Source organism: Paramisgurnus dabryanus, chromosome 3 (genome assembly GCF_030506205.2).
Source record: "Paramisgurnus dabryanus chromosome 3, PD_genome_1.1, whole genome shotgun sequence".
Lineage (NCBI taxonomy): Eukaryota > Metazoa > Chordata > Actinopteri > Cypriniformes > Cobitidae > Paramisgurnus > Paramisgurnus dabryanus.
Genome location: NC_133339.1, coordinates 20,574,018 through 20,598,389, shown reverse-complemented (window position 1 = coordinate 20,598,389; position 24,372 = coordinate 20,574,018). Strand labels below are relative to the sequence as shown.

General features: G+C 36.9%; 3 protein-coding genes across 9 annotated transcripts in view; all 3 read left to right on the top strand.

Moving 5' to 3' along the window:
- Positions 1 to 11,532, top strand: part of hdac5 (histone deacetylase 5) — a 74,681-nt gene extending 63,149 nt beyond the window's left edge. For all 6 annotated transcript variants that reach the window (XM_065277777.2, XM_065277776.2, XM_065277774.2 and 3 more), the window contains 12 exons: positions 147 to 267; positions 775 to 824; positions 1,275 to 1,382; positions 1,482 to 1,537; positions 2,608 to 2,695; positions 2,896 to 3,015; positions 3,101 to 3,198; positions 3,312 to 3,430; positions 3,908 to 4,041; positions 4,886 to 4,970; positions 6,223 to 6,379; positions 7,551 to 11,532. In XM_065277777.2, the coding sequence (XP_065133849.2) occupies positions 147 to 267; positions 775 to 824; positions 1,275 to 1,382; positions 1,482 to 1,537; positions 2,608 to 2,695; positions 2,896 to 3,015; positions 3,101 to 3,198; positions 3,312 to 3,430; positions 3,908 to 4,041; positions 4,886 to 4,970; positions 6,223 to 6,379; positions 7,551 to 7,590 (1,176 nt within the window). In that variant the 3' untranslated portion in view covers positions 7,591 to 11,532. The remainder of the gene's footprint in view (positions 1 to 146; positions 268 to 774; positions 825 to 1,274; positions 1,383 to 1,481; positions 1,538 to 2,607; positions 2,696 to 2,895; positions 3,016 to 3,100; positions 3,199 to 3,311; positions 3,431 to 3,907; positions 4,042 to 4,885; positions 4,971 to 6,222; positions 6,380 to 7,550) is intronic.
- A 1,138-nt stretch (positions 11,533 to 12,670) lies between these two features.
- On the top strand, positions 12,671 to 19,094 carry lsm12a (LSM12 homolog a). The gene is made up of 5 exons (XM_065277779.2): positions 12,671 to 12,850; positions 14,920 to 15,053; positions 15,245 to 15,354; positions 16,267 to 16,393; positions 17,639 to 19,094. Exons 1-5 carry the CDS (start codon positions 12,724 to 12,726, stop codon positions 17,732 to 17,734), a joined length of 594 nt encoding a protein of 197 aa, XP_065133851.1. The 5' UTR covers positions 12,671 to 12,723; the 3' UTR covers positions 17,735 to 19,094.
- Positions 19,095 to 20,859: 1,765 nt separating this feature from the next.
- Positions 20,860 to 24,167, top strand: LOC135768313 (uncharacterized). Of its 2 annotated transcripts, XM_073814143.1 has the most exons (3): positions 20,860 to 21,454; positions 22,238 to 22,538; positions 22,619 to 24,167. In XM_073814143.1, exons 2-3 carry the CDS (start codon positions 22,263 to 22,265, stop codon positions 23,381 to 23,383), a joined length of 1,041 nt encoding a protein of 346 aa, XP_073670244.1. In that variant the 5' UTR covers positions 20,860 to 21,454; positions 22,238 to 22,262; the 3' UTR covers positions 23,384 to 24,167. The 2 variants fall into 2 exon arrangements, with proteins under 2 accessions (XP_073670244.1, XP_065133624.2); XM_065277552.2 differs by lacking the exon at positions 20,860 to 21,454 and having other exon boundaries at positions 22,199 to 22,538.
- Positions 24,168 to 24,372: the final 205 nt, after the last annotated feature.

Sequence of the window (24,372 nt, the reverse complement as noted above, 5' to 3'; positions counted from 1 at the left end):
TTAAATAATGAGGTTAGTCATACGATTTAATGGCTTTCTTTTTACATCTTTTCAAGTACACCATTGAAACATGTTTCAAAACTCCTCTTTCACACTTACTAGATATGTATTAATGTGATTCAAATGTTTTTCCTCTTTGTCCGCAGAGGATCAGAGGAAGAAAGGCCACGTTAGACGAAATCCAAACAGTGCACTCTGAGTACCACACGCTTCTCTACGGCACTAGCCCCCTGAACAGACAAAAACTGGATAGCAAGAAGCTTTTAGGTGGGTTTTGAAGCTCTCAGCTGTTAAACATGTTTTTGCGGTGTAATGTCACGATTTAAGTCCTCAGTCCACATTTCCGGTTTGAAGCGTTGCTTAAGCAAACCTCCTCTGACAGACGCCTGGACATTTTTATGTCCTAGACATTTGCCCACCCTCGCTTCTGAGTCACCAGCAGAGTCTGTGTATGTGTGTGTGTGTGCGTGTGTGAGGGCGAGAAGGTTCAGTTGCGGACAGAGTTGTCGTTCGCCATATTTCCTCCACCTCCACTTTTCCACAAGACTCACTTTGTTGGATGTGAAGAACGTTTTGACCTTGGACGATCTTTGTTGAGCAGCGAGACAGATGATGGTCGCGTCACCGCCGAGACTGAATTAGCATAACCGATTATGTAATTACCTAAATAGATGATAAGGTGTGAACAACAGATGTGAGCCTAAACATAACACTGTGGAAATTTAACACCTACGAATAGACTTTTAATTTTACTGTTTTTTTCTCTGTGTATAGGTCCAATAAGTCAGAAAATGTACGCTGTTTTGCCCTGTGGAGGCATTGGGGTGAGTTAAGCCCAGTCATCTTTCCATCCAGCTCACCTTTTAGACAAGACAAGGAAGTATTTGGGTCTATGGGAACACAGATACTAATCAAAATGAATAAATTGAATAAACTTTAAGTAACACTGGAGAAAAGCGAATGCCAAATGCATTTATGTAAATGAATTGGCTCTGCAAAACATGTAGCTTATATAATATACATTAAAATCAAAACCGAATATTCAGTGTGAAATAATGTAGGTGGGACTTTATTTGGATTTGACTGGATTGTAAAAAAATTGAATTTTAAAGTAAGATCATGAGTTGAAAATGGTTTATAATGTAATCTGAATATATAGATATAATTGTAGCAGACATAATAATAATATGTAACATTTTATATAATGTGTGCACATTACTTGTAATAAGTAAATAGGGTTTCATTTTGATAATTTTTTGACATGTGCCCTGTAGGTGGATAGTGACACCGTGTGGAATGAGATGCATTCATCAGGTGCCGTGCGAATGGCAGTGGGCTGCGTCATCGAGCTGGCTTTTAAAGTAGCTGCCGGGGAACTAAAGGTGTATATTATTTATTTATTTTATGGCATTTAAAATATGAATTTCTTGTTTTTTAACAAAATGTTTGTGCCTTTTTAACTTTTGTTTTCTGATTGGCAGAATGGTTTTGCAGTGGTCCGTCCTCCAGGTCACCATGCTGAAGAATCTACTGCCATGTAAGTTTCACTATTTAGGAGCCCTGTAACTTCAAATTGGCAACCCCTGGATTTTCCTTTTCTTTTCCATGGCTTTCTGTTTTGTTTTTTCTTCAATGTTGCATTATTGTTTTCACCTATGTTTTACAAGTATGTTTATTATAATAATAAATAAATAAATAATAAAAAAAAGCTTCAAATTGGCTTTGGACAAGTTATAAGGGTCAATTTTTTTAAATTGAGATTTATTATCTGATAGCTGAATGAATAGGACAATATTTGACCGAGATACAACTATTTGAAAATCTGAGGGTGCAAACAATTCAAAATATAAAGAAAATCACTTCTAAAGTTGTCCAGATTAAGTCCTTAGAAACATATATTACTAATGATAAATACATTTTTTATATATTTACAGTAGGAATGATTTTTACAAAAATGATCTTTACTAGGGATGTATAACGATTATTTGCGATTAATCCAAAGAAGATTAAACGTTTTTGTTTACATCATATATGTGTGTAAACTGTGTATAATAATTATGTATATATAAATATGCACACATGCATGTATAATTTTAAGGAAAAATATATATTTATATATTAAGTATTTATATATAATATAAATTATACATAAATATACAAATGTACATGTAAACATTTCTTAAATATATACATGCATGTGTGTGCATTTATCTATGCAAAGTTATCACACACATATATGAACTTTTATTCTGTAGATTCGCGATTAATCGTTATGCATCTCTAATCTTTACGTAATATCCTAAAGGTTTTAGGCATTAAAAATGTATCATCTTGACCCATACAATGTATTTTTTGGCTATTTCTACAAATATACCCGTTCGAGTTATGACTGGTTTTGTGGTCCAGGGTCACAAATGTTAGTTTATGTATATTGAGTTTGTTTCTATCACATAATTTTGATTTAAAAAAATCTGCAAAGCTTATAGATTGCGTTTCATTTGGATTAAAGTGCATGAGCATACGACAGTAAAGGACTTTGACTGAAACAATACCAAAAAGTTCTGATGTTCATCGTGAGATCCTTAATGTCTCTGTGTCTATCTGCAGGGGTTTCTGTTTTTTCAACTCCGTGGCCATCACTGCCAAACTCCTTCAGCAGAAACTCGGAGTGGGCAAGATCTTGATCGTGGACTGGGTGAGTTTTGTGCAAGATACACAAATGTCTGTCATGTGACACCTCACATTTAATAACCATATTATTGTTCTGATTCAATTTATTGTCATTTTCGATGATTGTGGAAAGAAAAATCTTTTCTAAATTCCATTTTGAATATTCGATCATATGATGATGTGTTTTGACATGCTTTTCTACATTGTAAATATTTTATCACATAGGATATTCATCATGGAAACGGAACCCAGCAGGCATTTTATAATGACCCAAATGTCCTGTACATTTCCCTGCACCGTTATGACGATGGCAACTTTTTCCCAGGAAGCGGCGCTCCTGAAGAGGTGACAGTTTTAGCTGTACTACATTAAAAATTTTTGAAAGATGAATCGTTTATATTTTTTAACTGTTTCTTTGGATTTTCTGTAGGTGGGTGTGGGCCCAGGAGTTGGCTTTAATGTCAACATCGCCTGGACAGGTGGAGTGGAGCCACCTATGGGTGATGTGGAGTATTTAACAGCATTCAGGTAAGGACAAGTCTTTTGTCTTGATTTTTTTTATTTAAACTATGATAAAAAAAATTCCTTAGGAAAAATGTCAAACTTGTAAATGATAGGTTTCCTGTCCTGTGTTCCTATAGGACTGTTGTGATGCCAATAGCTAATGAGTTCTCCCCAGATGTGGTGCTGGTGTCTGCAGGATTTGATGCTGTGGAGGGCCACCAGTCTCCTTTGGGTGGATACAACGTCACCGCCAAATGTAATTTGATGTGCTGTTTTACTGTACTTTACTATTTGTGTTACCTGATTTCTTTGATGGTTTACATTATACAAATGTTCTCAAAATGTAGTCAGTTTATTGTATTAAACCATTTAGACTCAGTGTACATACTGCGTTCTGATAGACCATTTTGTTATTTAGTTTATGTCATTGCCTGGCAGTGTTGGACATATTATTATTATAGTTACTAGTTACTTCTCACAAATAGTTACTGAGTTAGTGAGATCAATTATAGTAACGCGCAGCATTTTATTGTCACTTACGACAATGGCGTTGTAAGGGGGAAACAGTAATTGGTTTGATTACCCGTTGATATAAAAGCAACGCCGTTAGTAACGTCATTTATTTATAATGCCGTTTTTCCATCACTGTTGTCTGGTACCATTATAGTTTGCCTGGTACCTATAGTGTTTATAGTTCATGAATTACTCAGCATGCTCTTGGCACTTTGTGTAGGTTTCGGCCATCTCACTAAGCAGTTGATGAAGCTGGCCGGCGGCCGTGTGGTTTTGGCACTGGAGGGAGGTCATGACCTTACTGCCATCTGTGACGCATCCGAATCCTGTGTTGCTGCACTGCTGGGAGATGAGGTGCCTGTCAAATGTTCACACCCATGCAAGCAGCACATATCGGATAGATCCAAATTTATACGTATTCTACTGCTTGAATTATTTTAATAAATGCACCAGTTATGGTGTTTGCTAAAATAAACATGAATTTGTACATGGCAGATTCAGCATGCACTATATGCAGTATGCATACAAAGTATTTTTTGAAGATTCTGTTTTACTTTAATAAAAAAATTACAGGGGTTTATAATAAGTGATCCTGTCTGTAAAATCCAGCTAAAGTTTCATAATCAAATTTTGAAACATCAAAAAGCATTCAATTTTTAATCGCGATTAATCTATAGCAGAAAAAAAGTTTTTGTTTACATCATATATGTGTGTGAACTGTGTATAATAATTATGTATATATATAAATATGCACACATGCATGTATAATGTTAAGAAAAAATATATATTTAAATATTAAGTATTTATATTTATATATAATATAAATTATACATAAATATACAAATGTCCACATGTAAATATTTCTTAAATATATACATGCATGTGTGTGCATTTATCTATACAAAGTTCACACACACATATATGATGTAAACAAAACTTTTTTTCTGCTATAGATCAATCACGATTTTTGCTAAAATTAAGGTTATATTTTCACAGAATATTCTTTACATTATGTAAGATTTTATGAAGAAAACAGTAAATCACTTTAACGTGGTCTTCATAGACTGGAAAGGGTCACAAATATAAAAAAAAATGATGAATAGCACTGTTAAAGTTGCCTAGATTAGTCGTGTGATTAACCAATCAGAATGAGTTATTCCAGGAAGTCATGTTAACTGTGTTTCTGTGTCTGTTGCAGTTGGATGCTTTACCACTGACAGTGCTTCAACAGAAACCGTGTCCAAAAGCCACAGCCTCTCTGGAGAAAGTCATTGAGATACAAAGTAAGAATATGTTTATTTGACATTTTTATGTTAACTCACATAGTAAACAGTGTAGTGCCTTGAATATCTATTGTTGTATTAAGCCTTGGGTATAGTCGAACGCACAGCCTTGCAAAGCATAGTTCTTTTGACTCTTAAAGGATTAGTCCATTTTCTTAAAAATAAAATCCAGATAATTTACTCACCACCGTGTCATCCAAAATGTTGATGTCTTTCTTTGTTCAGTCGAGAAGAAATTATGTTTTTTCAGGAAAACATTCCAGGATTTTTCTCATTTTAATGGACTTTAATGGACCCCAACACTTAACACTTAACTCTAGTCTTAACAGTTTTTTTCAATGGAGTTTCAAAGGACTCTAAATGATCCCAAACGAGGCATACAGGTCTTATCTAGTGAAACGATTGTCATTTTTGACAAGAAAAATAAAAATATGCACTTTTAAACCACAACTTCTCGTCTATCTCCGGTCCTGTGATGCGCCAGCACGACCTCACGCAATTGCGTAATGCCGTTGAAAGGTCACGTGTTACATATATGAAACGCACATTTGCAAACCATTTTAAACAATAAACTGACACAAAGATATTAATTAGTATCATTCCACATACAACAACATCGGAACGGTCCTCTTTCTCCACACTTGTAAACACTGGGGCGTAGTTTTGCATTCGGCATCCATGACCTCTTGACGTGATGACGTATTGCGTGAAGTCGCGCTGGCGCGTCACAGGACCGGAGATAGACGAGAAGTTGTGGTTTAAAAGTGCATAAAACCCGTATGCCTCTTTGGGATCATTTAGAGTCCTTTGAAACTCAATTAACAATTTTATACTGCATTAAAACTGTAACGTGTTGGGGTCCATTAAAGTCCATTAAAATGAAAAAAATCCTGGAATTTCTTCTCGATTGAACAAAGAAAAAAAATCAACATTTTGGATGACATGGTGGTGAGTAAATTATCTGGAATTTTTTTTAAGAAAATGGACTAATCCTTTAACACGTGCAATGATGAATTTGCAATAACTCTCGTGGCCTACATACTCCTGTACACACATGCATGACCTACACGTTCTGTATGCAGGGTTTAAAAAATTCCAGCGATGCTCGTACAGTATGCACGCACTCTTCGAAAATTATGTATGCGGACCCACGCATACGCGTAAAATTTTAACCATACTTCGGGCTTTACTTAAATGTGAATGCTAAACAAAAGGACTGATTTTCTTTTTTAAATTTCTTTTTTGTGTGTAGGTAAGCACTGGACATCTCTGCAGAGGTTAGCTCCTACTGTGGGCCAGTCTCTACTGGAGGCTCAGAGGAGAGAAAAGGACGAGGCGGACACTTTGACTGCCATGGCTTCTCTTACTGTGGACAATGATCAGATCGCCACTACAGAAACAAGCAGCAGGTACTGCACCTCAATTTTGACCCTGCAGGACAAAACCTTTCTTAACTCTTTCCCCGCCATTGACGAGATATCTCGTCAATAAAGAGAAAACGCTTCCCCGCCAATGAAGAGATTTTCCGTCTTTCCGCAATACTGCTATTATCCACCAGGTGGCGCCCTTCCGCAACTTTTTAAAACCGGAAGTATTGCCCTATGGCAAGCTGCTGCATGTCCGTGTCTGTTTAAAGATCGCTCTGAATGGGATCTCTATGAAAAGTCCGTCATAAAAATGGAATTATCTCTGCTTTTTGCTCAAAATATGGTGTTTTTGCAAAAACCTACCCATATTCAAAAGCTGATTGCAAAAGAACCACTAAAGGTAGGATGAAACGGTTTTTTTTTTGTTTGAAAGCAGAGGGTCTGTTCTTTCATTTGTTATATTGTATGTTTATATATTTAAAGAAGAACATTTTCTGGAAGACATTAAACTTTGGTGAAAATCATGAAAAACGCTGGCGCTGGCTGGCAACTTTTTTTAAAAACGCTGGCGGTGAAAGAGTTAAGAAGCACAGGTATATTTGTAGCAATGCATTGTATGGGTCAATATTATAGATTTTTCTTAATGCCAAAGGAAGCGTTTTAATGTTCAATGAAGATAATTTGTAAATTTCCTAACGTAAATGTCAAAAAATTATTTATCATTAGTTATATGTGTTGTTTAGGACTTCATTTGGACAACTTTAAATGTGATTTTATCAGTATTTTAATTTCTTTGCATCCTCAGGTTCCATATTTTTGTCCTATCTGTTACAGCCAATTATACCTTTAATTGAAAGCGTATTTATCAAAATTTCAGATGATGTTTAAATTTCATTTTTTTTAAATTGGTCTTATGTGTCTACCAGGATGGTCTTATACTAGAACAAGAAAAGTAGGACTGTACTGAAATCAGTAGCAAAAAATTGTAAAAACCCAGCTATAATAATTTTTTGTATGAAAATGTTAAGAAAATATGTAAAAATATAACCTTGATATCTTTAAAATTGACTGAGTAAGGTCATGTCAATTATTAAAATCAATGTGAAATCAAAATGTATCTAATCTCGCTATTAATTTATGAGACTGAATTTCACAGACAGGTGACAAATCTCTAAGCCTTTTTGTAAATATTAACCAGTCGTTCCTTTCTCAGGTCAGCAGACGAGCCAATGGAGGAGGAGCCTGTGTTGTAGAAGAGAGAGTACATCACTGCTCCAACCTTCACGTCCACGCCTGCTTGGCATTGGCCACCCTGACGTCACGCCTCATGTTCCTCCTTCAGCTCTTCGATTGGTTCCCTCGGTCCTTCACTCATTTCCAGGTGCTTGACTGACACAGTCCACCCACTGACGATTTTCTGAGGTTAATGCATAGCAAATTGTTGCCGAAAGGGGACAACAGGGCATGATGGGTAATTACAGGACCACTAGAGTGGGGATTGGGCTGCATAAGTCCCTCCCACTCAGAAGTATCCACCTGCTTGTGACCTAAGCCCCTCCCACTTGGAGGTCTCTGGTCTGCAGCCATACGGACTTGGAATAGTGGAGAACCTTTCGAAGAGAGGCCTTGGTTTTATTTTATCCTCATCTCGGACTGGGGATGTAAAGAAGAAACTGCAAAAAGGAAGAGAAGGAGGGGAAGAATAAAACGACAGCACGGGGATGTTGTCAGCTCGGAGGATGGCAAAAAAGCTTTGTTTTCTGTACAAAGTATAAGAAATGTACAAAGTTCCAAAAAAGCCACCAAGCAGCAAAAATACTTCAGCACAAAACACACTCATTCAAAAGAACCCACAGAGGAAATACCCCTTTGTTGTGTTAATACCCCTTCTTTTAAAGACAAGTACACTCGTTTACACTGTACCGTGTCGATTATTTGGTATACTTGATCATCTGTATAGTATCCTGTTATGAAAAGCACACAAACATATGAGAAAATATAAATATATATATATATAACTATAAGCATATATACAGTATGTAATTTAATGTGTACTGTATACACATTTGAACATACACAAAATATAGAAATACTTTATATCCCCCTAATCGAACATTTGTTATCAGCTGTGGTTGTACATAAAAGATCCTATACAGGAATTAAAAGATGATGGTTAGACTTTATCATCATTTTATCCTCAGAGAAACCTTTTTTGGAACATACGGCTTTGCTATAACATAAACACGATACATAAAAATATTATAGCCCATCGGTTTTATGACAGAAGGTGTAAAATACAAGGAACGGACTTTGAAAGCGACTTTCACTGGAGAAGGAGGATAGACATAGCGGTAACGTTTTCACAAAAGACTTTCTTTTCAAGAACTTGGTGCCTTTTCTACTAAGGAAAATATTTCAAACACCAATACTAAACGAATCACAAATCCTCAGACTTAACTTTCATCGATTTGTTTGTTTTTAAACTTGCCTTAATTTTTCAAGAAAAAGACGAATTTTAGCCATGACTTTGGAGAGCACAAAATTATCTTACTTTCTTTCCGCCCCAGTTGCTTTTCGTTTCATTATTTTTTTGCTTTTAGGGATGTACATGTTTTTCATTTTTGCTACGTTTTTTTACATTTATCAAAACGAACGAACGAACGAAAGAAATGTAAAGATTGTTTTATTTCTCAGTCGTGTGCTGTAGATTGGCACATGACGTGATTGTTTGGAACACTGACAGTGTCGTGACCAACTTCTTGATTATTTCTTTAACTTGATTTTTACGTCACCTTCCTTTGTCCATTTTATTTTTATTTTTGGCTCCCCTGCTCCTCATTTACCAACTCTTTTCTTTATTTCCATTGGCGAGAGAGTGTTGGCGGATTTTTATTTTATTAACAACATTTCCTTTTTTTGTACAAAAATGTAAAAGAAAACAAACACGAGTTCTGTATCAGTGTTCATTATGTTATGAGTTATAGTATTCTCTGATAAAGAATGTACAGTTGTGGTACAGATGCTTTCTATATTACCGATAATGTTGAGTTTTTGTCACTGTGTGGTGCATTTGGCATTTTCCTTTATTTTATTTTTTAGAATTTAACAACAAACAGGAATTTATTTTTGTTTTCTGGCAATAAGAGTGACTACCACTTCGTAACACTAAAATGCTCAGCAAAGCCATTGGATAGATATTCATTGTCGTTTGAAGTAACTTAAGATGTGCATAATGTTATTTTGCACCACACTAATAGTATCATTTATCAACTAGTAGCCAAAATCTGGTTAATCTGTTCTGCACTTGTGGTTAAAATGCAATTGCGTTTTATTATCCTGATCAATTATTACATTTTCACTGTGTATACCAGGGGCCTTTCTATATGCTGCATCCTTTGGGCAGCCAAGAAAAACAATTTTGTGTTTTAAAGTCAACACCTTTTAAGGCTTCCCTCCGTTTACGCGTCACTATCTGGTCTGAGAGAGTCCCGTATATAAGAGTTGAATAGCATGTTTTTAATAAGACGCACTATCTTGCACTATTACTGTACTGCAGGTCCGAATCCAACTTCAGTTCTCAGACCCCAATTTTGAGGCATTAGATGCGAAGCGAATTATCTCCGCTAATTTGAATTAAGTGTAAACTCTCTCGTCAACTTCGGCTCTCTGCGTTTTCATTGTGCGTTTTCATTGATGCCCTGTTGTTGAATCGTCACAAATCTGATGCACATTTCTTGACTCTGCTCTTGTTTGATTTATTTATTTGGAGTCAGAAATGACTGCTGAAGGTGGGTTGCGTTGCTTTCGGATCAATGCTCGTCTCATTGTAAATTTATATTAAAAAAACTAGATATCTACATATGTCTGTACTCATAGATGGCCTCAGCCTCTGGGCAATAACTTACATTTTTTATATATTACAAATCACAAAAGTGAGCGACGAAAAATGCCATAAAAACAGTCATCTAGCCATTGGTTGTGATGAAATATTAACAAATTTAAACCGTTTTGCTCTGTGTGTTTCGACACTAACAACATCACCTCCTTTTGTTCATTTTGTCTCTTGTTCATTGTTATTTATCATCATTGTACCAAACTGTTTTCTTAACATCTCTAGTTTGGAGCACACGTGCCCCGATTTCTTCTACAGACGTATGCGTACATCAAAGGGATGTACAGTACGCCTGTCTTTGCATGGTAAAGAACTAAACAGATTGGCTTTTCGGACAGGAATCAAGACCTTGTGAAAAATGGGCTAACGCTAGCCTCTGTACTTAGATACTGTAATATACACTAAGAGACGTTCCCTCTTCTATGTGGCCGTGGCGTGTGCTGTCTGAAACAGGAGCTACTGTGATCAGGTTTTTTAATGTGTGGATGTAAATCACAAACCATTTGTGCATAGTTTTGTATCTTCACCCTATATGGTGTCAAACTGTTTATTGACCGTGCAGTTGGTGGTGAAAGCTTTTTCTGTCTTTCTTTTGATTCCTTTATATCATTTTCTGGATGTTCGGCAGACATACTGGTCTCAGACCTAAACCTTTTCTTTGGGTATGTCGGTTTGAGCAGTACATAAAGAGGGAAAGTGATGTAATACAGTATGATTATTGATTTTATCAAACAGGGCCTCGCGATGGACACCGGGAAACCTCTGTAAAAGATGTGCAAAAGAGATGGACATGGAAGATAGCTTTATTGTCTCTGCCACATATTTTGCTATTCAGTAAATATGTATATTTATTGATTCATATGTTGTGTATATGTAGTGACCTATGATCGTCGAGGTTCAAAGAGTGCTTGTATATTTTTTGACTTTTTGAAAGAGAGGTTGTGTCTCTTCCACTGTCCTTTCATTTCTTTGGCATTCTTACATCACTTGTGATTGGGTGTTTCAATTTGTGGTCTTTAAAACTTAATTTTTTTTTATATCTTTTCTCTCCCTCTCTCTCTCTTACTTGTCTATCTTCTGGTCATATTGATACAGTATGCAGAAGTTCTGAAATTATCAAACCACATTCCCTGATTTATTGTGTTCTTTCAATGCTTTCATGTTGCGACAATACAAAAGTGTGTATACTAACTGCTACACACGTGTATATAGAGTGCATATATGTGTGCACATGTGCAATACACGCTATTTGAGCAATCTATTACTGTGACTATTAATCATTAAACATTGCTGTCCCTTTGAATCCTGTTTGTTTTTTTAACTTTCTTAAAAATTATTTATTTAAAAAACTTAATGAACTGCTAAAGAGGTTACTAGGCAAATTTAATGCCAGAGTAACTTTGCAACAAACACAGAGGTAGTGATTAGTTTTTTGTCATTGGTGTCCTAAGTCGTCCTTTTTTTTTATTTTGGCAGTATTGTATAGGAATTTACAAACTGCATGTCACAAAATCGATTGAATAATGATTGCGTGAATGTTTAACAAGTCGGTTATTTTATTCTAATACAGACTACACCCTGTTGTAGTGAAATAATATCTTATATTTTTACATCATTTTAATATTTTACTTGGTATACATAATAATATTTCATATTTGATTATTTTGTTTAGTATAGTATAATTTTTAATTGTATGAACCTATGAAATCATTTTGAGTATTGAACTACATATAAAATTAAAATTTCACGTTAATCTGACCCAACAAAAATATGTAGCATTGTGGTAATGTGCAATTGTAGTGATGTATATAAATGATGTAATGTGTAAAGTGTTTAAAAAATTAACTTTCGAGTCATTTAAGAAAATGCAACATATTGGTAGTATATCATTTACCATAAACATGCTTTTGAATCAAAAACATAAGAAAGTGAAGGAACTGATGTATTTTGAAAAAATATTTCTGTTCCTACAGTGAATCTCAAACTTTTGACACAAAGCCCTCCATTGTTCAAAAAAATATTTTAAAGCCACCCACACCCACAATATTTGGAATAACTAGAAAAACTTATATTTGTTTAAAAAAATAACCAAACACCATGACAAAAATCTCACTTCGAAATAAAAATGAACAATGAAAAATTGAAAAGCTGTCAAAATAACCACCAAGACAGCTTTTTAATTTTGGGTTTCATTGTTCATTTTAATATCTTAAGTGAGATTTTTTTTGTCGGTCTGAGGCTAAAGATGATTCAGATTGCTAGGACCAAAGACTATTTAAGCATATTTAAATTTTAGTCTTATAAATAATTTAAAAGTTAATATATACCCACTGGTCTAGTCTAGTATAGTAAAACGGAGGCGTGGTTTAACTTGCGGCGTCTATTATTGCATCAGTTCATTCATCCCGCGAAACGCCCACTCGTGTTCCCACCCACGCTGACGCGGCTGCGCGTGTTTACGTGAGGCGAATGCTCCCGTTTCCTGGCGGAGAAGATGGCGGCTCCTGGACCAGGGGAGTATTTCAACGTCGGGAGCCGTGTTTCCTGCCTCACCTGCCTGGGGCAGCGTTTGCAGGGAGAGGTGGTCGCTTTCGACTACCCGTCCAAGATGCTGACTTTGAGTATCCTTTTGCTTTCTGTGCTTGTCATTGAATCGTCGGGATTAACAACTGTGAGAGGCCTGGGCTGGGGGTACGCGAAAGACATTAGGCGTGTTCGACTTCATGCGGCGCTGCCCAGACAGATTGGAGTGTGAAAGAAGACTACCGCGAGAGCGGTTCGAAAGCTTAGTTTTTTAGTAGTTCTCGCGGTATTGGGATGTCATGCGCCGATCGGTTTGCGCAGGAACGCAGAAAGTCGAACACGCCTATATTCACCACGGCGAGGTCCTTCCACTTGGGTTTTGCTTCCTTGATCCGCGCGTGTTGAGTCAGGTGGCGTTCATTGTAACAGCCGATTGGTTACAATGTTTTACTTTCTGCAAGGAGCGCGAATACATCAAAATTCTCCAATGTTAGTGTGAAAAAATTGTGTTGAGTTGAAAAGAAGCTTCTTGTGTTTCTTCATTTGCAGTGTACATTCAATTTTCCGCGGTTGTTGAAAACATGATGGTTTGATACATTTGACTAATGCTAGTTACATGTATATCTAGACACTAGTAGTAAGTTGGTCATTAATATGCGGTTTTCTGATGATCTCTGATTTGTGAACTAACGTTAGTTGGCTTTTTTGAGTAAGTTGCCCTTAAGAAAATTGGCCATATTTCTGTAGGTTTATTTGTAGTAAAGCTATAATAACCAAAAATGTCAGTCGCGTCGTTGTGAATCATTTGAAAGTAATATAAAGTCAAAACGGGCAATTTTAAGGCCGTTTAACTATCTGAACTACTGTGCATCTCTTCTGTTCTCCTTAACTGCAGTGGGTAAACCGTTATGGTAAAAGATTAGAGTGGGCAGGCTGTCAACTGCAGCATTGCTGCGCTGCCGTGGAACAATCTGCGCATGCGTGGCTGGGGGGCGTTAGCTAGCTTGAAAGCTAATATCACTCTTGCTGCCTGATTCAAAATGCACACGTTATCAAGCTATAAAGCTATTGTATGCCATTGTATTCATCTTATTTACGATTACTTTTTTAATTTTGCACTATTTACATATAATGCAGTGAAGTTGCCTTTCACCACGAGAACCCTGTGCTTGCATGCTAAAATGCTAACGTTACTGCCATTTCAGTTCGAAATCAAATAGTCACTATATAATATGTGCATTAGCCCTTATAACATTTAGGAGAAAGTTAACTGAAACTTTATTGTCAGACCATGTCTTGATAAGTTAGTTAGCTTAGTCAGCTGTTTTATTAATTTGCACTCGGTTAAATAATCACGGTTAACTCAGCCATTGTCATCTCTGATTATACATTATTGGTATGGTTTGCATACAGTAGCAGCGTTTAAAAAACAATAACATGTGCAGGGCATCTAGGGTTAATAGCTTAAATGGTCAAAATGCACAAGAAGACAAAATGGCTTCAAACTAAATACTGCTTTATTGGCATAGATTTACATGCCATCAGCTTTGCCTTGTTTATTATGTGCAAGTGTTTTTTTATTTGTAGCCCCCTATGCCACTGGTCATGCGTAGTCTCAAAAATAGTTCAGCTATCCTATTGCCTTCCTTGTGTGTCCCCTGCTTTAGGAAGTACCAGTCCAATAAAATGTACTTGTTTATTATTTTCCATTTGTCCACCCCTTTGCATTCTATATGTATTGAATACTTGATATGTTGACAGGGTATTCTTGTTAAAACTCATCTCAATAAGTGTCCATGTGACCACATTAATTGTGCTACGTGTGGTCTTCTGTTGAATATGGCCCATATCTGATTGCACTGCCTCCACTAGGAAGCACCAATGAAACTTATATTTTTAGTGACAGACAAGCGTGTCATGTATCCTGTCTGTTAACACTAGAAACCAACCACAACACTGCAGTGGAGAAATACACCCAAACAGTGGGATACATCCCTGATAATATCTCAGCATGGGTATGCAGCTGAGACTCGAGTGTCTGTCTGTGTCTCTCTCGCTTTCTACTGCATTATTCAATACTGTCTCCTATGTCACTCCAGCATGTAATGTAACTTGAATGAATGTGCTTGCTAGACAAATGCCGTGATGCCTTGACTTGTGTGATAAGAATGTGCCCCGTCCAGCGGTAAACCCAACCTCAATGATGTGGTGCTGGTGAACCTGGCCTACGTGTCAAAGGTGGAAACCATTAATGACTGTGCCGAAACCCCTCCCCCTTTAGCATCTCTCAATTATAGCAAGGTAAGACCCAAAAAACAACCCACTTTGTAGTATCAATATTTTAGAGGATGTCAAAACCTGTGCATAATGTGTGTTAATTCTTTATTGTACAGTTTATTACACTGCTTTATAATCCCAGCTAGTAATCTGCCAGAAGACTCTGTTATATTAACTCTAATAATAACTTGTTTTTCCTTCCAATATTTGTGTAGCTTGCGAATAGAGCACGGGCGGAAAAAGAAGATAAATTGTCGCAAGCTTATGCGGTTAGTGCTGGAGTTTCTGTAGAGGGCCAACAGTTGTTTCAGACCATTCATAAAACGTAAGTGATTCTTCGATGACCCTAGAGCCCTATTGGTGGGCTATGGAAATTTTTACTAATTCTGGGTACACACCAAAGATAATTGTGCTGATTTTGGGCCGTTTTCCCTCCTTCCGACAATCCTAGCTATGTCTCTATTATCTTGATGGTTCTACAGATTATTTTATCAGATTTTCCCTTGGTGTGAGGTGTGTTAAGAGTGTATGAACCTGATCGGAAGAACGTCGGAGCTGCCCCAATCGTAAATTTTAAACATGTTTAATAATTATGATCAAAAATCCTGATGTGTGTGGGTAACCTCGAGGACAAACGTGCGCACGCTCTTAAGATTATCACGTCAAACGAAACGATATCCAATCAGAAAGTTGGATAATGGAAGAGGAAATCAGCCATGGTGCAGCACAAAGTGAAGTTGTGGACAGCAGAGATGGAGGATCAGCTCGTTGATTTGTGGCAACAGCAGAATGTTTATACAACGTTTCTTTTTTCCTTGAATTTCCTGTAAAAATCATTCCAAATGCTATAATTGAAATTTCTTCCTGCATATCATCCGCCATGCTTATTCTGAAGTCTCGTGAGATTTCCTGTGTTCAGTCGAGACTCTGGTTGAAAATCTGTTTGTGTGTGGTGTGCTGTCTTTGACAAATCATGGCACACCGCACACTATAGGAGCAAAACGGTTAAATCTACGATTTTTTTTATTGTCATGTTTATGGTCTATCACATTTTGAAAATCGTATAAGATGTAAAAAATCTTTTGGTGTGTAGTACCCAGCATAAGATCAATATAACTAGATGTTGTGCAGCAGTCTGTTGTTATTAAGTTGTCTCTTGCATCATAGATGAATCTTTTATCAAATGTGATTGTCAAGCATTTGGAACAGAATGTCACCCTTCTCATTTCATTCACAGCATTAAAGAGTGCAAATGGCAGGACAAAAACATATTAGTAATGGATGATGTGATCATAAATCCGCCATACCAAGTGGACAACTGTAAAGGCAAAGAGGGCAGTGCTTTAAGTCACGTGCGGAAAATAGTAAGTCATTTCAACTTTTCTGAGTACATATGTAAGGAATAATTGACGACGGGCCATTGAATTATAAGAGAATGATGCACACCCAAGGTGGTTGCGGAGTGCTCTTACACTGCAGGTGTGCATTATTTTCGAACAATTTAAAGGACCGGAGTCAATTATTCCGCTTATATCATGGTTACCAAAAATATTGGTGCCTATTTTTTTAAAGGTTAGGTGTGCGGTTATTGAAAAATAATCAACCCCCATGGAACATTTCTCAACCAATCAGATTAATGCATTCAACACCCCCGTGGTATAATACCAAATAACCAACACATTTTTCTGTGTGGAGTTCTTGGCTAGAACAATCTGCAATAGGACAAGATTTTGTGGTGCAATCCAGCTATACAAGACCAAAGGCCGAATTATAGTCCCTTTTTTTGTGTGTACACACAACGGAAGAGTACTGTACGATCACCGCCGGGTTTGTAGAACCTCGTGGACATTTTATGCGTAGGTTGCGCATGCACCTACATGTAAATGTAATGTGTAGCCCTGGAGCATTTTGTCGCAGTGTCCCAAATGTCTGAATCCAGGATTCGTATTCGGCCAAATACTGGGCTTTTTGACGGGGGTTCGGCCGAATCCTAGATTTTTTTTCCACCGAACCCTAGACTTGTGCTACGCTGGTCGACGTCACGCAGCCGTTGATTACACACATCGGGTGATGACGTGGAGATGAGCTTTTTCTTTCGGTGAGCCTTACCTGGAAAAACGAGCGTGTCGCACAGCATCGCTTTCATTATGCATAGGCTTATGGTAATTGTCAAAATAGTTTTTCCCACTTGTCATCCTGTCATAATGTTCCTATCCTTTTTTACATTTAAAATTAAATAAAATGAAAAATACACTACTGTGGACGTTGTTTACTTCATTAATGTGTTTTACTGTGTTAATGGAATAAGGATGCTAGTAGGATTCGGTATTGGGTTTCGGATTCGGACGAATCTTAAACAGTGGATTTGGTATTCGGCCGAACCCAAAAAATCTGGATTCGGTGCATCCCTATTACACATAAAGGTCAAATAAACTATACTTTGCCAGTCTGTGCGTTTGATAAAAACGTTCACGTAAAAACAAGCTATACTCCGGACTTAACTCAGTCTAAGCAAGTGTTTATTATTTCAACTGCTTTAAGTTTATGTTGTTAATCTGTACGTTTTCTGTCTGCGCTCAGCCGGCTTACTCTCTGCTGTCTGTCCACAGGTCGAAAAACATTTTCGAGATGTAGAGAGCCAAAAATCAATGCATCATTCACAGCAAGCTCAACAAACACAAAAGGACTCTGCTGTATCGTCATGAGTTCAGGCTCGGATAGAGGGAACATTATGATGACAACAGAAGTTTTTTTGTTTTAAATTAAGTTTTTTTTTTTTAACCAATCACCAGATGAAGGTTGAGATGTCTGGTACTCCTCGTTTTGAACAGAAGTAACTGTCCTACACATCTGATAAGAAAAACTGCTACCATTAACATGAATGGGCCAAAATAAAGCATTGTTTTAGATTACTATTATTATTAGTTGATGATGTAGAAAACGGTTGACTTTACCTTTTTGATCAAACACATTCCCCTAACCTCCATGCTGGATGTTCAATTTGCTTAATATATCTCGTTTTCTCCTTTCAGCTGACCTACTTGTTCATTGTAAGACCACTTGATTCTCCATGCCAACTCAATGCCTTATCGAGCATTCGCTTCTAATTCTACCATTTCGAACTGAAAAATATGGCACAAAATGTGTGAGGGTGGAACAAAAGCTGTATTTTAAGTTATTAAGCCCCTTGAAATGGATAGATATTGTTTGGTTTTTATGGCACATGCATGGTTTATTTTCTTAGCTGTTGGCTAAGACAATGCAAGTATTGTTGCTTATGTGAGGGCTATAGAACCTGTATGGGAAAACGAATTGCACTTAACATCCACCCAACATCTCATTTTCAGAAACTTTTTTTATCATCTAAACTCCAGCATTTTTTGGTGATAAAGGGGTACTGTAAACATCCTTTTAGTCTACATCCAGCCTGAAGGTGGGGGGAAAATAGAGGGCCAAGAGTGACAAGCTTGGCAGTATATCATGACGTTATTTTCTTCCATACTGGTCCTGTACTTACCATTTTAAATACCTCTTCCATAGTGGGACCATTTTTTTGAAGATGCAATGTTTTTGTAGCATTATTACTTTTTTTTCTAAATGGATCCAAGCTGGAAGGTTAAATGCAGTGACAAGACAAGAGACACTCATTTCTTTGAATGCATTCCTTCGACGGTTGTTATTCTTTACAGTAGATGTGTGTCGTGTAAGACGGCTCATATCTCGCTCATCTCTCGTGACATGACCGATCTCTTTTTTCAATGCGAATATTTGCAATTGCCTTTTTGAATAAAGGAAGTGTTAAAGAGATATCTTGCCGTGTTAAGAGACTTGGACAGTGGGGATGGCGATGGCACCTTCAAGCCAAAATCCTCCCCCTTTTGGCGTAGTGAACCTTGTAGCCCAATGGAGACTCTCGCTGTGGCATCAAGCTGTGATGGGCATCCAAGTTGTGTACCAGTTCACATTGCTGTGTGTTAACGAGGTTGCTGTTCGCCTATAGGTTTCTTTTGCAGTATTTTATTTTTTATTTTAAAAAGTAATGAAGAAATAAAAAGTGAAAAAGTTTATTTGTCTTCGTCATTTTTTCCCCACTTGTGTCATGCACAATCAAAGTCACAGCAATTAGCATTTCTGTTTATCTGGTTTTCCAATGCACTTAAGCAGCAAAATTATTTAATGTCTTGATTTTATTGAAATCAAACTTTTGTGATTTGTACAAAGTTTTATTTTTAAACTAAAAACATTACAAAATTTCTGATATCCAGATTAAATTGTGCCACTTTTTGTCTCAATAGAATTTATCTTGCATTAAAGATGTTTAGATAATCGAATCAAAAACGAGACAAAACTGAATAAGAAAATGCTTTTGCAGTGTGCAACAAATTATTGCTTTCCTGTGACAAATTGCTTTGCTGTTTTTCCTCTTTTTATTGTGTAAATCGCTTTGGAAAAAAGTGTCTGCTAAATGTGCATTTTTTTTTAACCACTTTTTTTCATCTCTATTACAACCGTATTCTTATACAGAATTGATCTACAGCATAAACGAATTCTATTTTTTTTATAAATTAAGTTTTATTAGTAAATCTTAGTCCTTAAACTCTTCAGGAAATGAGCCAATAACACTTGACATACTGTACAGCAGTGGTTTTTTGACAGAACAATCTAAAATTAAACATTTGAATTAAACAAAACATTAAATTATTCAGTGTAGTGCTGTTTTTAGGAGTCTTCTTTTTTTTCTAAGGTTTAATTCCACAAAATTTATGAAAAATTATTGTATTAATTAAATGTCATTAAACTGCCCCCCATTTGAGAACCACTGCTGTACAGTGTGGAGAAGCAACTGATGATTGGTCATATGGCTACCGTGACTGGTGTCTGTTCCTTGTGTGTAGTTTTGTACTTTTTTATGCAGATGTTTATTAATTTGTATCACTGCGTTTACATGATTGATCCCGTGATCTTTGCAATGCTAGTCTGAAATCTAAAATCTTTTGGACGTTTTCTAGCAATTTACATGTAACAGGCTTTGACATTTGTCACACTTTATTCTCAACAGTAGCCTAAGGAGAGACAGACTATTAACTTTCTGTGGGACTAAAAGGAGGTCATTGACCATTGTATAACTGTTTTAAGATTTGCCCCCATGACCCTCAACTACAATTAATCATTGATGTTGAGAATACTTTCTATTATTCTCACACAATGTATTATGTATTATTTATATGCACATATAGTGTCCCATTTCTGTCCTCGACCCCCTTGAAACATCTAGATCATGTTGTAGACATTATGTAGGGCTATGTTGGGTCACTTCTTTGTCCAGTTAGCCTGTAAAGTACTAGTTTGCTATAAAGGTGGGGCAACACTTTACAACCAGTTTTACATTACTAAATGCATTAGCTAACATAAACTAATAATGTGGAATATAGTTTTTCAGCATTTATTGTTTTTAATGCCAGTACAAATGTTCTTGTCATACTGCTCTTTACTGTGCACAGAGTAAGAAATAATTTACAACAGGCCGTTGAATTATACGAAAGTAATGCACACCCAATCAGAATAAAGCATTCAACCAGCCCGTGGTATATCTAATATTAACATGTGCAACTTTTAATTTTAAATATGTATTAGCAAAATAATTGTCAAGTGTTGTTTGTTCATGTTGGCTAATTGTGGTGATAATTGTGTGTTTATTGAGTAAACACAACAGCTAATGACACTATTAATATAGTTATTTGAACACATACAACCTTATTGCAATTATTGTAATAACCAAGATGGGAAACCGAGTTAAAAATATAGCTTTCACAACTAGAGAAATGGTAAACATGGTAATCCGGGATATTTAAAATCCTTTTGAGACAGGGTTCCAGGAATATACACAATTCTGTGTTATGTAATGCATGTATTAGAAGAGCCTTAAGTGTGCCAGCTGGTATCCACGTACTTATTCAAGTTTAAATGATAAATTCGGAAGAGGATGTTGCGCGTAATTAAAATTGTGTCATTATTTGAGCTAAAAAAAGGATTTATAACACAGAGTAACGTAATACAAGGACAGCTGGGGTTTAAAGCACACGGGATTAAACTCGCATGTGACAGAAGGTGTGTGCGACGCTGCGCAGACGATCGGTGTATAGCATTAAAGTACCGCGAGAGCGATAAACTGAAAAGCTGTGCTATAGCTTTGCTCTCGCGGTATTTGATGTCATAAACTGCTAGGTCTGCGCAGCAATGCATGACGTCGAACACACAGAGAAACGGAGACTGTAACGGTCCTGCATGTGAGGGACGCTGTAAACTGAGTATTGAAGAGATCGCTGTTGCTTCAAAAGCGAATTATTTTAGGGGTAAAGGAAGAAACGATTATTTTAAATGACTTAATTGTGTACTTCTTCAGAACTGCTGCATCTGCCAGAACGGTAAGATCTTTTCAGGTTTGTGTTCGCCCTTGAACCTACAGACAGTAACGTTAAATGGAGAAAGTCAGTCACACATCGTTATGTGATTTAATTGATGATGGCGATTGCGATATAATGCTTAGTACTCTGAGAAACTGTGTTTGTTTGCAATACTGCGTTTGTTTTTGTCATCTTTAAGAAAATAAATTAAATTTTGCATTTTTAAAGTTATTGTATTAATTTAAACCTGTTCAAGATATCTTTGTAACGCTTCACAATAAGCTTGTATATTAACAGTAGTAATACTGTTTATACTATTCATGTTAATTTCTGCACTTAACTGTACTTATTTAAAACTGAATAGAAATATTTGTTAACGTTTATTACTGCACAATGAACTAACATAACCAATTGTTTTTGCATTAACTAACATTAGTAAAGATTAATTAATGCTGAAAACATTTATCCTTATTAATTCATGTTAGCTTATACATTTACTAATGTTAAGAATTAATAGAATATTCCTATAATAGAAACTCATAAAAAGCAATATATTACAAAGGCAATAAAATATTAAAGAATGTACAATAAAGGTTAAAACAGGAATAGTAAAATGAAAACGACAATACACTATAGCAAAAGTCAACATACATTATGTAAATTAGATTTAAGATTTCACTCAATAGTGTATGGTGTAACAGACACTATAAGTAAAAAAATTATGAATACTCATGGTATCCCTTCATCTCCTATAGAAAACTGGGGATCTATTTATTTCACACATGCCCAATTCATGGTTTGCAGAGCACCTGGTAGCTCGCATCACATCATGCTGTTGTCCATCACGCTGCTTTTCCTCCATCTGTCTTCATCGAGGAGCTCAAGACTGTGTAGTCACCTTTGTCTGTGCTATGAGCACTCAGATCTGGTGGATTGCCATGCCAGGGGTCTTGAGGATGTGCCTCATGGACTTCCTCATGGCACCTGGCTCCTGGATCTAGGTGGAAACAAGCTTCCCGTGATCCGAAGTCGAGCTTTCGCCGGCCTTTGGTCTCTTCGTATTCTTGTGCTCTCGGGCAGTGGCATTCAAGATGTACAAACGCACGTAAGCATGTTCTTTCAATCTACATCACGTGTGTACATGCATATTTTGGATTATAAGTGACGTGTTTTTATTGCTTGCAGGCTTTTTACTCTCTTTCCTATCTGGAGAAGCTGGACATGAGTCAAAACATGCTGACTCGGATTCCACCTCATTTCTCGGAGAGCCTGTCGTCTCTGAAGGAGCTGAGACTGGACCACAACGCGCTGGTTCTCCTGAAACCTCCGGGCCTGGAACATCTGGAGAACCTTGAGAAATTGGACCTGAGTCACAATCGGATCCATTCTCTGGAACCCGGCACGTTCCGTGGCCTCTCTCGCCTGCGCCAGCTTTACCTGCAGGGGAACCGCTTGGGTATCGTGCGGGACGGTTCTCTCACCATGCTTCCTGGTTTGGAGGTCCTGCTCCTGGGGAACAACAATATCTCTCGGATTGAGGTAAATGCACTCGCTCCGCTTCACAGTCTGTCTCTTTTGGGCTTGGAGGGGAATCATTTGGAGCACCTGAATTTTAAGACGTTTCTGAGTTTGCACACGGCTGCTACGCACCTGCAGTTGGCAGGGAATCCTTGGAGTTGCGACTGCGATCTGCACCGTGTATTCAGCAAGCTGCTAAGTGTGCGCCACCTCCACGTGGACGACTATGATAATGTAACTTGTCAAGAGCCCTGGCAGCTTGCTGGAGCGTCTTTGGCATGGGTGGACAGCCAGTTGTGTATGGCTGAGACCGTTACCGTGTTAGTTATCACCATTACTGTGATCGTTACAGTATTTGGTGCCTTGTTAATGGCGGAGAGAAAACGTAAGAAGAGAAAACACTGGCAGCACAGTGAAGATGAAGACCAATGAGATGGTTTAGTAGGACATATGTCTCTTTGGGATAATGAGGAGAAGCTGAAACTTTTGAAACAAATGGATGGATGCTCAAGATGCATACTGCTTTCTTAAACCAAGGTATTCGTTTAGATCATGGGTCTCCAAACCTGTTCCTGGAGGGCGCCTGTCCTGCATATTTTAGTTTGCCTCAAATTTTTAGGTAGCCCTGAACAACTTGATTAGCCGGTTCAGGCGTGTTTGATCTGGGTTGGAGCTGAAATCTGCAGGACAGATGCCCTCCAGGACCATGGATTGAGACCCATGATTTGGATATTAATTATGATCTAAACTCAACACTTTGTTATCTGGTTTTTTTATCTGATTAAAAAGAGAAGAGAGGCAAGAAGAGAGAGAAATAATAAACAATACAGATTTTCCCCTGTCATTTCTGCTTTCAAAATCATTTAAGCAAACACTTTCCAGTTTTACAACCAGAGATCAGTCATGCATTAACCTGTATCAACACTCAAAAGCCTCTGCACTTATGTCAAACAATGTGTCGAGTTTGACTCATAAAAGTTTTTACAAGTACAATAATAAAATGCATTTTTACTGCCAGCAAATTCCTTCAGAGACGTAGGCTTAAGTATGTGTTAAAAGCAAAATCAAAACAAAACTTTGCAGTCCTTTATCTTCGTATTTATTCATTTCATAATTTATTTGTATTTTAAACCTCTTTCCCTCTTCAATATCAAATTCAACAATGCACTGTTATCATTGTACAATGCTGTTTCAAATATGTATTGTATAATGTCAATACTTTAAATAAATGTTAATATACACAACATACAGTATATACAGCTTGTGTGTTTGTATGGTCCAAAAGGGCTATTAAAAATATTTCCATACTGGTTAAATACACAATCTCAGCTGCTGCCAAATATTATAGTACGTCTCAATTCATGTGTGTGACTTTTTAAGCTACCCGACTAAACTTTTAAAGCATTATGTAGGCTATTATC